Below are 15691 nucleotides of genomic sequence, written 5' to 3'. Positions count from 1 at the left end.
TCCAATTTAAAAATCCAATCTTATGTATTTTAGCAATTTTTTTATTTTCTTCCTTTAATGTCCAATTTAAAAATCCAATCTTATGTATTTTAGCAATTTTTTTTATTTTCTTCCTTTAATTCTTTCTCTTCCCTTTCAAAGTTCTAAGATTTTACTCAAAATAGATAGGTCGCCACGACTTGTAATTATGAGTCTCTTTCCTGAATATTCTTTTGGGGTTACACTTTGAATTAAAAAGGATTCTTCTCACCCAGTTCCAAACACTGTTAACCAAATCTGCATCAGCACTCTTCTTGGATGTTAAGGTGTCTCCGGCTTTGTGACAGCCATCTTAAGCTGTCTCTTCTCTCAACATGGCATAGAAGAAAAAAGCCCCGAGGCTCTTCAGGAGAGTTGCAATCTCCCCTGGAACCTCACAGGATGGTCCTCCTTAGCTTCACCTCCCCTCCAAGGAGGTTTTGGCTTTTTTCAAAGCCCACGAACAAGCAGAAGCCAGCGCAGGGGACAGAGAGCTCCATTCTCCTGCAGCTGTTAGACGCCAGGATGTCACTTCCTCCTACAATTTTCTTTTTCAACTGGGCTACAATTAAACAATATAGAGACCTCTTTTTTTCATGGAACTCCGGTGAAGTGAATTTGGAACAGTGCACATTCATTTTCCCTGGATGATGCAATCCATTCTTGTGCTTCCTTGGCCATGGATTCCACAATGTTACCAAAGTCTTTGAAAAACACAGACAATTACTAACCACCTGCTATCAAGCAGAAACCTGCCAGCTTTCCAAAATGCTGATCTTTGACCCTAATAAAGATTTGATTTGCCAGCTTTCCTTCCAAAAGATCTTTTTAAAAGTCTTGTGATGGTGAGTATTCCTTACAAATCCTGAGGCATGTTTCCAAGTAAGCTTTAGGGTTGGCTTTTTTCCTTTCTTGCATAGGTTCTTCTGACACAGAAGCCACCTGGGATTCTTCTGCAGATGAAGGAAGAGGAGGAGGAGGAGGTTCAGGTGAGTCAGGACCTTTCCTTCTACAGCAGCATGTAGGAGGAAATCCTGCAAAGAGGATGAGGCTTTCTACTTCGGAATAAGGGTTCCTGACCAGGGTGGATTTAATTTAAATCAAGTCGGTTTAAATCATGATTTAAATCACTAGTAGAAAGGCTTGATTTAAATCAACTCGGTTTAAATCATGATTTTTAAAGAGCGACTGTCATCTCTGTCCTGCAGCAGCTCCTCCTCTGACCTGCTGTTGACTCACCGAACAGTCCCAATATTGCAGAATATACAGCCCCTCCTCATGCTACATAACTAAGCTCCATTTCATGCTGAATAAACTAAATTATTAATGTATCTTAAATGGAAAGCTATCTTTAGATAGATTTTTACTCCCAAAAGCATTTGATTAATATGTATTTGATTAAAAAAAATTAAAAATCAGATTTGAATAAAAAAAAAAATCAAATTTTAAAAATTGGATTTTTAATTTAAGAAAAAAAAAAACACGTCGATTTTTATCCACCCTGCTCCTGACCCAACTTATTTTGAATCGATGTGATATTAATCTCCCTCCTCCAAACCCATTCTGAGTGCAGGCTTCAGCTGTCAAGAGGCTGGCCAGCCTGGCTATAACAACGAAAATGCTTTACAGTTTTTTGTGCTCCAAAACAGTCTCATTAGTAAAAGGCACTGGTTTGCTAATTGCCTGAAGACTGCTGTCCTTAATGGCCCTCTAGCTCATTTAGTACTTACCAACGAAGCAGATGAATTCAGATTTTCTTCTGCATCAGGATAATCTTATTTTGATAATTGTGTACCAGACAAATAGATGACAAATCCTTTCTTTTTAATGCATTAGCAAGCATGGGCTTGTCCGGCACGATCATGGTGAAAATAAGAAGCTTCCAATTCTTCCATTTAAGATGGCAGTCTTGTGGGGGAGCAGCTGACAAAATTTCAGCCAGGGACTTGGATGTTGTACAGGTAGTCCTCGATTTACAGTAGTTCATTTAGTGACCGTTGAAAGTTACAACGGCCCTGAAAAAAAAGAGACATGTCCCTTTTTTATACTTACGATCATTGTAGCAGTGGTAGTGGTAGTGGTTAGAGTACAGTACTGCATGCTACTTCTGCTGCCAGCAGTTTGGCAGATCGAATCTCACCAGGCTCAAGGTTGGCTCAGCCTTCCACCCTTCCGAGGTGGATAAAATGAGGGCCCAGATTGTTGGGGCTGATATGCTGACTCTGTAAACCACTTAGAGAGGGCTATAAAGCACTGTGAAGCAGTATATAAGTCTTAAGTGCTATTGCTATGGCTAGCCCTATGGTCAGGTGATCCAAATTCATACATTTGGCAACTGACTCATATCTTCGATAATTGCAACGTCCTGGGGTCATGATCCCCTTTTGCAACCCTCTGATAAGCAAAGTGAATGGAGAAGCTAGATTCACTTAACAACTGGGTCACTAACTTAGCAGCTGCAGCGATTCACTTAACAACTGTGGCAAGAATGGTCGTAAAGTGGACAAAATTCATTTAACAAATGTCTCAGTAACAGAAATTTTGGGCTCAATTGTGGTCGAGGACTATCTGTAATTCCTACTGTTGGAAATATATTCCAGCCATCTATGTCTAGTTTCTAAAAAAAATTTCCCAATATTGCTTAACCATGCTATCATAGTAATAGGAGATAGAAATATATGTTTTAATAATAGTAGTAATAATAATAATAAAAATATGAACATAATTGAAAGATATAAGAACCAGATGTACTGTTATTTATGCTGTCTGGTTGAATTGCAATACAGGCTTGTATTTTGGGGGAAATGCCTTAAATGTTACAAAGAGGCTATTTCGCCCATTAAAAGGCCTACGTTGTTTTAGTCAACTTAATGAATGCTAATTGTCAATTATATGGATTATTAATTAATGCAGACTAAGCAGCAAGCTTTTTTTTTTAAACTCAGTGATGTCTTACTCTGGAGTAAGTACATGGGACAGAGGGAAATTATAGTGTCTGAAGCTAGCAAAATTTGGCTGTCTTTATAAGGAACAAAAGAATCACTTTTTAATTTTAAAAAAAATCATTCAGACTGAACATTAAATCATTTGGGGGAATTGCTTGTCTTTTTGAATATCAACTACAAGTAGTCCTCTAATTACAACAGTTCATTTAATGACTGTTCAATTTTGCAATGGCAATGAAAAAAGTGACTTATGACCATTTCTCACAATTATGACCTTTGCAGCATCCTCACCGTCACATGATCAGAATTCAGATATTTGGCTACTAGTACATATTTGTGTTCCTGGGGTCATGGGATCCCCTTTTGCGACCTTCTGACAAGCAAAGTCAATAGGGAAGCCAGATTCACTTAACAACTGGGTGACTAACTTAACTGCAGTGATTCACTTTACAACTGTGGCAAGAAATGTAACATGGGGGAGAAAGTCACTAAACATCTCACTTAACAACAGAAATTTGGAGTTCAATTGTCACACATAGAGGACCACCTATACAATTCTTATCATTCCTGACCTTTGCCCTTGGGAGATGGGAATCCCAACCATAGCTAAAAAGCCACTAGTTCTTTGCTTGTAGCATCTGCAAGGAGATAACTAATAATTTGTGTGAGATAAACGTCATCACACAAATGTCCTAACTTCTGAATTTGTATCAGATGTCTTAACCCAAATATCTACTTGTGTCATTTGTGTTATGATATCAGGGGTTGCATGTTTGGGCATCATTCCCATTTGCTGTAGATGCTACCGTCCCGGCTTTGGATAAAACTTTGGATTGTGTCTTTCTGTTTGTATGTTATTATCATGTGTAAGGTATGTTATTACAATGATTAGTCTAAATGGAGACCTAAATATAGCAATAACAAAAACATTTAGACATATATACCACCCCATAGTGCTTTACAGCATTATCTGGGTGATTTACAATGTCAGCATTATTTGCACATTGCCCCCAACTATTTGGGTCCTCATTTTACCGATCTTGGAAAGCTAAATCAACCTTGAGCCCGATCAGGATCGAACTCCAAACTGTAAACAGAGTTTGCCTGCAATATTGTACTTTAATCACAGCACCACCAGAGCTCTCTGTAATCTCAAATACAATGGGATTACAACTAGAGTTTCTGACAATGCCCCCCCCCCCAAAAAATGAGGTGAAATCTTCAAGCAGAGCTTGACTCCTGGCGATTTCATGGATAAATGGCCCAGCTGACTTCTGATTGCTTAATCTAGTTTGCAGTTCCCATCTAAAATACTAACCAAGCCTCACCCCTCTTTAGCTTTCACAAGTAGAGCAGATGAACCAGGTGCTGCAGTAAATCCTCTCCTATGGAAGATGAAGTCTCAAATCATGTGCATAGTTTTAGGTTGAGAAGTCTAGCTAAGAAAAGCTGCAGAGATGAGACCACTTTAGAAGGGACATTATCTGCTGTGTAAGATAAAATGAAAAGGCTCTTCCATGGAAGCGCTTATTGGATATGAGTGGGTATGTGTGTGATGTTTCAAAACCAAGAATGTGTTTTGCTTGCGTAAGTTTCTCTTGTGTAGGCATAATTAATTCAGTCAATTGACCTAAACTGAATTAGTAACTTGGCTAATCATGGTTTCCCCTATGAATGAATGAATATAAATTGGCTAATAATGGTTTATTGAGTCAGCAAAGCTATGTGATGCCTATAAACCTTGATTTCTCTCTTATTCCCATATCAAAGCAGGTGCCCAGACTCCCAACAGGGCAGATCCTCAGGTGATATTTGGAGAAAGACTCAATGGAGGAGTGCAGCATTTGGCTCCGAAGAGGATACGGATAAGAGAGAAACGGCACCCTTGCATTGAATGTGGGAAGCGTTTCCGTTGCCAATCGGAACTGGCCCTACATCAAAAAGTCCATACCCGGCCCAAATCCTATCACTGCGCTGAATGTGGGAAACAGTTTGGTCGAGCCTCGCATCTCACCAGGCATCAGAAAACCCACATGAGTGAGGAGTGCCATGTCTGCACCGAATGTGGCAAGCGATTCCGGTGGTCCACGGAGCTAGCCATCCACCAGAGGATCCATGCCATTGAACAGCCGCATTACACCATGGATGCTGACACTTTGGGTCAGTGGCCCTCTGAGTTCAGTATGATCCAGAATATTTTTACAGGTGAGAAAGCTCCTCCCAATGGTGAGATGGTAAAACCTCACACAGTCAAGAAGCCTCACCTCTGCCCTGAATGTGGGAAAGGGTTCCGGTGGCCCTCTGAACTCGCCGCTCATCAGAAAACTCACAACAAAAACAAGCACTACCTCTGTCCCGAGTGTGGGAAAGGATTCCAGTGGCCCTCAGAGCTGACAGCCCATCAGAGCATCCACGCAGGCAACAGTTTGCCTCCCATTGCTGATTGTGAGAATAGCATCAGCCAGCCACCTCATCACCCTCCCTACATACGAGCTGGCATGGCAGAGAAACGCCATGCTTGCGGAGAATGTGGCAAGGCGTTCCGATGGCCATCGGAACTTGCCACCCATCAGCGCATCCACACAGGAGAAAAACGCTACTTCTGTACAGAGTGTGAGAAGGGGTTCATATGGCCTTCGGAGCTGGCCGCTCACCAGCGAACCCACACTGAGAAGCAAGCTTACCAGTGCACAGAGTGTGGGAAAATATTCCATGATCTCTATGGTCTCACGAGACACCAGAAGACCCACCTGGGAACCAAGGTCTACCCTTGCACCGAGTGTGGGAAAACCTTCAGTCGGCAATCCCATCTGACTCGGCATCGGATCACCCACACTGGCGAGAGACCCTACCCTTGTATAGAATGTGGGAAACGGTTTGGCCGACAGTCGCACCTCACTCGGCATCTTAGAATTCACACTGGAGAAAGACCCTATCAGTGTGGTGAGTGCGGAGTGAGGTTTAGGCGGAGACACAGCATGATGTACCATCAGCGGATCCATTTGAGAGAGTCCAGTGAAGGTCTGGACATGATGAACCCTCCTAACGCAGAAAGCCTCGTTGATCCTCTCCTGAATCCTATCCATGTCACAATTTGACACGTTGGGTGGTAGAGAAGTAATTTCAGAAGGAACATGGGATGGGTGAGTGGGACACTTCGATCACAACATTTGGAAGAGATTCTCGTGGTTATATTATTTCACCAGGGTCTGTATCACAGACAGGGTCCAAGAGGCACACGTTTCAGGATTCCATACAGCCTGGCAGAGAATACTAGCACAACAGGGCCTGCGAATTGTGTAAACGCTGTAAAGGATTCTGGGACAAGATGTCTACACTGTCCTCTTGACTATGAATTGCTCTGTAGTTGGGCTGAAAAACAGGGCTGCTCCCAGAAACAGATCTGGTAGATTGTTGGCCAGGTTAGCCCCGTGATCCTAATTTTAGATCTGGCTCCTACAGAGCTTTGATAGCGGGAAAGAAACATTTGATAACCAGGATGGGTTTCCCCTTGCTACTCGTAGCAGGTAGAGCAGTGTTTGTTCCCTGGAACACATTGTGGTGGGGTATTGGACAGAATCTGCTTTTCTCACTTTCTTCACTTCTTTCTGTGGCACATATGTGGGTCAATTTGGGATTGTTGTGATGAGAGAACTCTGTGGGGCCATCATGTTCCTTGCAGGCCAGGGCACTCTTTGCTTTTACACTGTTGGTATGTAGAAAGAAACCAGTAATACTTTTCCCACTCTTATGCTGTTGCAGTGGGGAAAGCTGACCTTTCCCACTTTTTAAAATAATAATAATAATATAATAATAATAATAAAAACCTCTTTATGTGCAAGAGTCTGATTTGGAATTAAATCCAACAACCTATTACTTCAGTGGCAATTCTTCATTTCTAACAATCCTCCCAAGGCAAAGAAATCAGCTAATCAATCTATTTTGAAAGACAACATGGGAGGCTCTCCAAAGATACTTTCTCTGAGATACTTTCACTCTCCATGGCATTTCTGTTTTTCCTTTCCTCTTTTCTTGGGAAATCTGGGTGAAATGTCCTTCCTTTCCTGGGGGGCTAAATTACTTTAAAGAAATAAAGCAGTGTTTGGGCCTTCAGAGCAGTGGTTTTCAACCGTGGTCAATTTCAGATATGTGGACTTCAACTCCCAGAATGTTGGTGTGCTGGGTGGGGAATTTTGGGAGTTGAAGTCCACACATCTGAAATTGACCACGGTTGAGAAAGCTTGCTTCAGAGGAAAAGAAGAGCACGTTCACTTTCACTATATTGCTATAGCTTTCCCCCACCTGGGACTCTGCAGATCTCTAGAATTGCATTTAGTTTTATCCTTAGCCACCACGGTCATGCTTTTGGGGTGATGTGAGTTGTAATCCAACATGTAGAAAAATAGCAGATGTAGAAAGGCTGAACTATTATTTATTTATTATTTTTTGAGAGTATTTAGCTGGTTTTTTTTTTAATCCAATAAGGCCTTGAATTAAAACAAACTACATTGCAGTAGAGTAAAATCACTACAAAATAACAGCTGGACCAAGCTGTTGTTTCACCATCAAATAATATTAAAATTAGAGATATGATGAAAGGCTCTATAACCTACAATATTTCTAAAATGTTGTGAGGAATGACAATATCCACACAGCCGCTTCTGGAAGGCAATCCAGAATGATGGGTGGGTTTTTTTTTCTGTAAAAGTTTTTTTTTTTAGAGTAATGGTTCTATGGGAAATATTTGGTACCTCCAACATAGCTTCTTGGTGGAGGGAATGTAATCCAGCACATAGAAAGATAGCAGATGTAGGAAGGCTAAACTATTATTTATTATTTTTTGAAAGTATTTATCAGGTTTTTTTTTAATCCAGTAAGGCCTTGAATTAAAACAAACTACATTGTAGTACAGTAAAATCACTACAAATAACAGCTGGACCAAGCTGTTGCTTCACCATCAAATAATATCAAAATTATCAGAGATGATGAAAGGCTCTAAAACCTACAATATTTCTAAAATGTCATGAGGAATGACAATGTTCACACAGCCTCTTCTGGAAGGCAATCCATAGTGATGGTTCTATGGGGACTATATATTATGTGTGTGTGTATATATTTTGTACCTCCAACGTAGCCTCTTGGTGGAGGGAATTATTTGAGATGTGAAGGCTTTGGGTTGGAAAACAGATGTTGCCTTAACCTTCTAGCTCTGCATTTCTGAAATGGTTCAGTCCTATGTTTATTTACTTAGAATTATATTCCACTCTTTCAGGGGGATTTACTCCCTAAAACTATTTGGACATAAAACTAAGAAAGCAAAATATTTGGCCTCTATATAGGAACAAAGAAGAATATATTTTTGTGACTCTGTTATCAAATGTGAACAGAGAAAGAGTTTTGAAACTGAAATGGAAAAGGTACCTTCAGAAGAGTTGGAGGTGAAAGACCACACTTTGTGGCAGTTTTTGTTCTAAGATCTTTTCTCTCTCTTTGTATTGGCTTTGTAATGATAAGGGAGATCTCCCCACCAACATTTTTTTTAATCCATCTTGGAAAGTATGGAATCCCTGAAGAATGAACATCCTTTTGGAAATAACTTCAGAATAAAGAACTTTCACAATTAGTGCCTCGTGTGTGCAGTTTCTGAAGAGAGGACTAACTCCAGGCTGTGGCCCTTGCAGAAAGGAACGAGAGGATGGTTCATAAAAGTCAAGAATACCTTTACTCCAAGCTGTGCTTTTGTACACTAATTCTGCATTTTCTGTTGGCACTCATTTGGTTTGTTGAAAGAGAATTTGCTTTCTTGCGAGGGTTTCTCAGATTTAAGTGAAATTGAAATGTGTTCCTGCAGTCATTGACTATATTTAACCTATTAAGCATTTAACCTGGTTACTGGATTAACCCGTGGGAGTGGGTGGCGGTACAATACAATGATTCCTAATCCTACAAACAGCTCTGGTTTGCATACCAACTGATCTGTAATCTATAATTCCAAATCCTTTTTTAAAAAAAAAAAAACCCTGTTTGTTTCTAATGATGCTTAGAGGGTTATTTATGCAAGAGATTCCTTGGACTAGTACCTTGCTGAAGTCCTGCACTGCAACACCCATAATTTGCAGAAAAGGGACACCCTAGGTGGAAATTATGAGGTAACAATATTTCTGGAGGGAAAAAAGCCTTAATATATTTATCTCATACAATTCAAAAACTATGCCATTAGAGGGAGCTCAAGATTTTCAAAAGAAACTGCTTCATCCTCACAATTTTAGGCAATCATACAGTAGTTTATTATATTACTTTTTAAATTATTCCCTGCTCTTCCTTTCAACAAAGCGACTGACAATAGCAGTAAGATTTAGGAAAACGTCAGGTAAAATGCTAGAAATTATGTCATGAAACATTCCATTATACTATTAAAATGAGGCTGGATGCAAAGAGTTATGATCCACTGAGGCAACCAGATTCCTGGTGCTTAAAGGATTAAATCCCTGCAGTTTTGATTTTCAGAAATGATTTACTACTGCCTTTTTCCTAAAGTTGAGAGACTGAACCAAGGTGATTGACAAGACTGCCTCTCCAGGCTCTTGATCCAGCAATTTCATGCACTACATCATACTACAGAGTACAGAAATCCTTAACCTAAAAAAATGCTACTCTAAAAAAATACTTTAAAATATATTTGAATTACAACAAATGCGTGGGATTTGTAGCTGATTCTCTTCTAGTTTGCATTTTGATAGAATTTTCTTCTGTGGTACTTTTTACATTACTTAAAACTTTAATCCTTTTTCCCCCACATTTACTCAGATACTGTAATTTAACAGTCAAATATTAATTATTAAGGAAGCACTTTTGAGCCACATCAAATCTGACTTTGGCAAGCAAAAACAGCAAAAATCTGTCTGGCATGGAATACTCTGTGCCTCTACAATTAGTACAGAATTCAGTTAATTGCTGGTTTACATTTAGTAGAAAGACGATTTAACAGCTAAACATGATGCAACTTGACACCTCCTGCAAGCAATTTCTTCAGGGAAAGGTTTTTTTTAACTTTCCCAAGAAAACAAAATATAGAGGAATGTGGTACAAACATGTAGCTGAAGAGTAAAGATGTTTTCAGCAAGATAAATGTTTTGTGCAGACATCAATTGTTAACCTATTAACGGCAAGCATGTGTAGCATGCAACTGCTTCAATTAATGAATGCAAACTTCTAAAACCAAGTGCTTATGATGATTACTAATTTATCTTGAACTGGATATATTGCAAAGTAATAGTTTTTAAGACCAAATTCTTCTGTGATCATGGTTTACAAGTATCTGCAAGAGTTCATTAAAGCTGATCCTAACGAATGCAGTAAGATAAGAAATATTTCATTTTGCAACTTTTATTCACACACACAATTAGAAGCCCAGGAATACTTTTTATCTACCAAATACAGATAGTCCTCAACTTACAACAGTTCACTTAGTGTCTATTCAAAGTTACAATGGCACTGAAAGCAGTGACTTATGACTCTTTTTCACATGACTGCTGAAGCAACCCCATGGTCACACGCTCAAAATTGGCAACTAACTCATTTATGACAATTGCAAAGTCCTGGGGTCCCATGGTCACGTTTTGTGACCTGACAAGCAAGTCAATTGACAACCCAGATTCACTTAACAGTCGTAACAGCCATATTACTTACTTAACAACTGCAGTGATTCACTTAACAATGGTGGCAAGAAAGGTCATGAAATGCAGTGAAACTCATTTAATAGCTGTCTTGCTTAGCAACAGAAATTTAGAGAACTCGGGTTATAATTGAGGACTACTTAGACATCTCGCAGTGACTCAGCAAATCTGTCAGATCATTACTTGATACCATCTGGATCACTTTAAAAAGAATTCCTAACGAATGCAGTAAGATAAGAAATATTTCATTTTGCAACTTTTATTCACACAATACAGGCTTAAACATATCCAGAATTTTGCAGCATACTCACAATATGGGAAGCCAACACCCAGACAGGCAGCCAAGCTGGCTGAGAATTTCAGAATTCCTTGGTCCATCACATTTGGAGACCACCATTTCTGAAAGCTAATTATGGTTATTCTTCACATATATTTTTACAGGATCCAGCAACTCTCCAGGCATGTCTCCCACCTGTCTAGGAAAGCTGGCTGGGATGGAGAGCTCTACTTTCTCTAGAAAACAAACAGGGATGCAAACATTTTGCCCCATAATTTCCAATTCAAGTATCATTTACTCTACCCAGTAAGGACATTTCCCACAAACTCTTCTCATTTTATAGGCTTAGGTGTTTTCTGATTGATGCTTTAAAGATAAAACCAGGATACAGTGCTGACATTGATCTTTTAGAATATATAATTCATTTGTGGGCACCAAAGCCAAGAATCTTATCTCCAGGATCTTTAGTTTTCTATCTCCCACTTCCAGTTTACAAACACAGATTAGGCCAATCTATAGCTCCAAGAAGACATTTTAAAGCTTTGAATATGATTAAGAATAAATAAATTAGATCTTGGAAACACAGAAGCACAAAATGTCTTTGCTCTTCATTAAAGGAGTGAATGTAGCTTTTAAAGACCCCAATGTGCTTGCTTTAATGCAGAGCAGGTATTGTTCAGGTGAAGTCAGAAGCCTTCCATTCAAACTATTTTTGAAGGGAACATGAGCATACGTGCCAAGTGGTGTAAACAAAAGAACAGTTTTCTGCTCATTGAAGCAATTCTTTGTTTTTATAATGTTAATTTAAACAAAGTAAATATAAACATAGTGTTTACCCATAGTGTTTAATCATAAGACACAGTGTCATATTATGCTATCACTGCAAAATAAAATAGTTCCAAAGGTGCCTTTTCAAGAGGCAACTAAAGACATTTCCATTCTCATCAAAGAAGCTTATTCAGAGCTGAAGAAATGTTTCTGAATGAGAAGTGAAATATCTTAAAACCAGAAAGTCCAGTTGCCTCTTGAAAAAGCACTTTTGGGAACTTCTGGTTGCACTTCCGGCGCCTTCGGAAGCCTGATCCGTGAATTCTGTGGTCAGCTACGATCTCTCCTTACTGGAGGGTCCTAATTTGGACCATAACCACTAAGAAGGAGTGGTGATGCAAAGGGGGACCACCTAGCAGGTAGAGGGGAGCCGCATCTCCCCCCCTGACTAGGAAAGCCCCCTCAGCCGACGACAGGGAGCAGCGGCAGCAAACATGGCTGCCATGAAGCTGAAGACAGCCTGAAAACCTAAGACTGTGCAGGAGTAGTGAAAGTGAGTGGCTTGTGAACTGGGTAAAAGACTATTTTTTTATTGAAAAGTGACCCCAAGAAATTCAAGGGGGAAGCATATTGGAACTATTGGCTAGCAGTGGAAAAAGCACATTTTAAAAAAATCAGAATATTTAAGAAGAGAAGTTTTTTTTTGAAAGAAAACCAAGGAAAAGAAAATTGAACTTTCAAAGTGAAGATGTGGTATTGAAAAGGTATTTTAAAAAATACTGGAATTCGATCTGGAGCTTGTTTTTTATTATTATAAATGTTGCCCTCCTGGATTTACAAATTTAAAATAATTAAAATCAGCACTACGCAGAGAGGCAAGCTGAAGTTTGAGCACCATCTGCTGATAAAAGGAGAACTGTGCAACTTTGGGACCTTTTACATTGTTGGATTATAAGTATTTACCTAAAAATTACTGGAGACCTATACAATAAATAAGACCTTATGTTAAATGTGAACTGTTTATAGAAAAACATTATTACAATTATTGTGTATTATAATGTGTGTGAATATTAGAACTATGTAAGTTGGATAACTGCTCTGTATGTGGTGTGAGACAAAACTCATTTTTGAATATATATTAATAAGGTAGTAATGTAATGTATATTATTATTAGAAGTATAGAGGCTGAAAAATTAGATAAACAGAATTTGAATAGGGGTTTTATTAAATATGTATAAAATGTGATTAACAGTGAAGCTAGGATTAAGTAATTTGATAAATGCTTGAAAGATCATGATTGATGCTAGAAGTACGTATTGAAATATTGAATAATGAAAAAAGGAAGGATCACGTCTTTGAATATTAGAATGATAGGGGAATGGGGAAAGGGGGGGCTAAAATAGTGGTAGAAATAAGAGGGGGAAAATAGCAAAAACAGATGTTAAGCTGATACAATGTATGGTAGAACTATGAGAAGGTTTAGAATTGAAGGATGATAGTAGAAATTACATGTTAGTAAAACAAAACGGAAATGAAATGTAATTACTAGGAATAATACTGTTACGTTTATTGGCATTGAACTGTATGACACCCAGGAATCAAACCATTCACTCAATGAGATGTACAAAAATAAAAAACTTTATTAATAAAAAAAAGAAAAAGCACTTTTGGAACAACTATGACCTGGATGACTGAGAATCTCCATAGGCAAAGTAAAATCCTGCTAAAAACGTCAAGCTTTCATTTGTTTTTGCACATACGACTGTGTTTTGTCTGTCTGAAGAGTCCTAAATATGTTGAACCTGATTCATTACTGCATCCTGATAGCCAATATAATGGATTTTATCTTATTTGTCATTCTTTCTCTGCTTTCCCCCCCCCTTTCCAGATGACTGCTTTTTGTCACTGCACTTTATTACTATCAAAATAAGATACAGGTAGTCCTCAACTTACAGCAATTCATTTAGTAATCTTTTGAAGTTACAATGGAACTGAAAAAAGTGACTTATGACAGTTTTTCACATTTACAAGTGTTGTAGCATTCCATAGTAGTGGTCAAAATTTGGAGCCTTGGCAACTGGCATATATTTATGGTGGTTGCAGCATTCAGGAGTTTTGTGATTATCTTTTGCAACCTCCTGAAAGCAAAGTTAATGAGGAAGCCAGTTTCGATGAATAACTAACTTAACAACTGCAGTGATTCACTTAACAACTGTGGCAAGTAAGGTCGTAAAATGTGGTAAAGCTCACTTAACAAGAGACAATTTGGGCTCAACTGGGGTGGTAAGTCAAGGACTACATGTAAAGAGATTCTAAGGATCATGTACCCTCCCAAAAATTTGTGAGTGACTCCTCACCTTTTATATTTGGTTGTTAGGTTAAAATTTAAACATACTAAGTTTATATGATCCACTTCCATGTTTCTCTTTCATAGGTTAGGCATATAGTGCTTGTTTTATTGGGCTTCGCTTTATTGTGCTTCACAAACATTGTGTTTTTTTTTTACAAGACCTTCCACCAGCAAAAAGGTTATCACTCACTGAAGGCCTTGGTGATGATTAGCATTTTTTAGCAATAAAATACAGGTAGTCCTTGAGTTACAACACTTCATCTAGAGACCATTCAAAGTTACAACGGCACTGAAAAAAGTGACATGATCATTTTCCACACTTACAACTGTTTTAGCATCCTTACAGTCACGTGATCAAAATTCAGACCTGGTGTAAATATTATATGTACTGGAAATATGAAATAATTCACTGTGAAACAAACAAACAAAATCATGTGTCTCACTTTATTGCAATATTCACTTTATTGTAGTGGTCGCGATCAAACTCCAATATTTCTAAGGCATACTTGTAGCTAATGAATACAAATTAATCCTACCTAGTTTTACAATGTAAATCTTGCAATAAAAAGAGCCCTTACTGTGATGTCGTTTTCAATATTTTAAATATCAGAACTTTTTTTTACTAACGAGATTCACAGAGATTTGTGGTGTTCTTCGAACTCCAGATTGTTCATTAATATACAGGTTGAACAAGTCTATGCAACACATCTAACAAAGAAAGACAAAAACGTTAATGTTTTTCTAACTGCCTTTGAGTGCCTAGCTACACCCAATATTAAATCCAAGTACATGCCTTCACTTCTCCAAGTCCTTTCTTTGAAATTCAGAAAAAAAAATCAATGGAAGTGAACTATATACAGGACCAAGAACCAAATCTGAATTCCAGTCAAAATTCATCAAAGAAAACTGTTTCATTTTAATGCTAGAGTTCTCCCCTCCAATATGCTAATAAATAAATGCCTTCCAATAAGTAATAAGCATCTGAGCTTCTTATCATGTGCTTTTTCTGTGCAAAGTTGCATGTCCAAATCTATTAAGCCGTAAGGATGACATTTGGGTTTTTTGCAAAGCAGTGGGGGGTTTCAAATCCCGTTCCAACCGGTATGGTTGGAACGGGGCCAGTGGCGTCCTCATGCCCGCGTGCATGCATCTTAGTGCCTCCATGATGCTCTGCTGCTCCGTGGAGCATTGCGCAGGAGCTGTATGCGTCATGCACCTGCGTGGAAGCACAGAAGCCTTTAAAAACCGGTAACAAGCTCGGGCGGGTGGGTGGGCCCTCCGGAGCACCGTACCAGAATGGTATCCGGTGCTCCGGGCTGGCTCCGATACACGCGTACCAGGGCGTACTGCTTGCAACCCACCACTGTTGCAAAGTTACTTAAATGAATTGCTTTGTTAATCAAGGTCCAGAAAACATAATTTGAAAGCAGGGCTGGGGGTGGGGGGAGTGTTTTCCTCCTAGGTAAAGGGAAGACTGAAGACTGATCAAGTAAGGATAGTGTCTAACTTAAAACCTTACAAAGCTGGTATTAATGACATGTTTTTGAGAGGAAAAGAAGTTCAGGCAAGTTTGAATGCCGTGCCAGCAACTTTTAAAAAAATAATTTGATTCCCAGCCAACCCAATATCAAAGATTGTGCCAAGCATTACAAAACGT

At 38.8% G+C, this 15691-nt stretch overlaps 1 protein-coding gene across 4 annotated transcripts in view; it reads left to right on the top strand.

The window, feature by feature from the left end:
- Positions 1–13397, top strand: part of LOC309382157 (uncharacterized protein) — a 30328-nt gene extending 16931 nt beyond the window's left edge. For 2 of the 4 annotated variants that reach the window (XM_081933679.1, XM_081933680.1), the window contains exons 4-5: positions 939–1007; positions 4734–13397. In XM_081933679.1, the coding sequence (XP_081789805.1) occupies positions 939–1007; positions 4734–6061 (1397 nt within the window). In that variant the 3' untranslated portion in view covers positions 6062–13397. The remainder of the gene's footprint in view (positions 1–938; positions 1008–4733) is intronic. The other 2 variants (XM_081933681.1, XM_081933682.1) reach the window with 2 other exon arrangements.
- The last annotated feature ends 2294 nt before the right edge of the window (positions 13398–15691 follow it).

Source organism: Natrix helvetica (assembly GCF_964273705.1).
Source record: "Natrix helvetica genome assembly, chromosome: Z".
Classification (NCBI taxonomy): domain Eukaryota; kingdom Metazoa; phylum Chordata; class Lepidosauria; order Squamata; family Natricidae; genus Natrix; species Natrix helvetica.
This window is presented reverse-complemented; position numbering and strand designations above follow the sequence as displayed.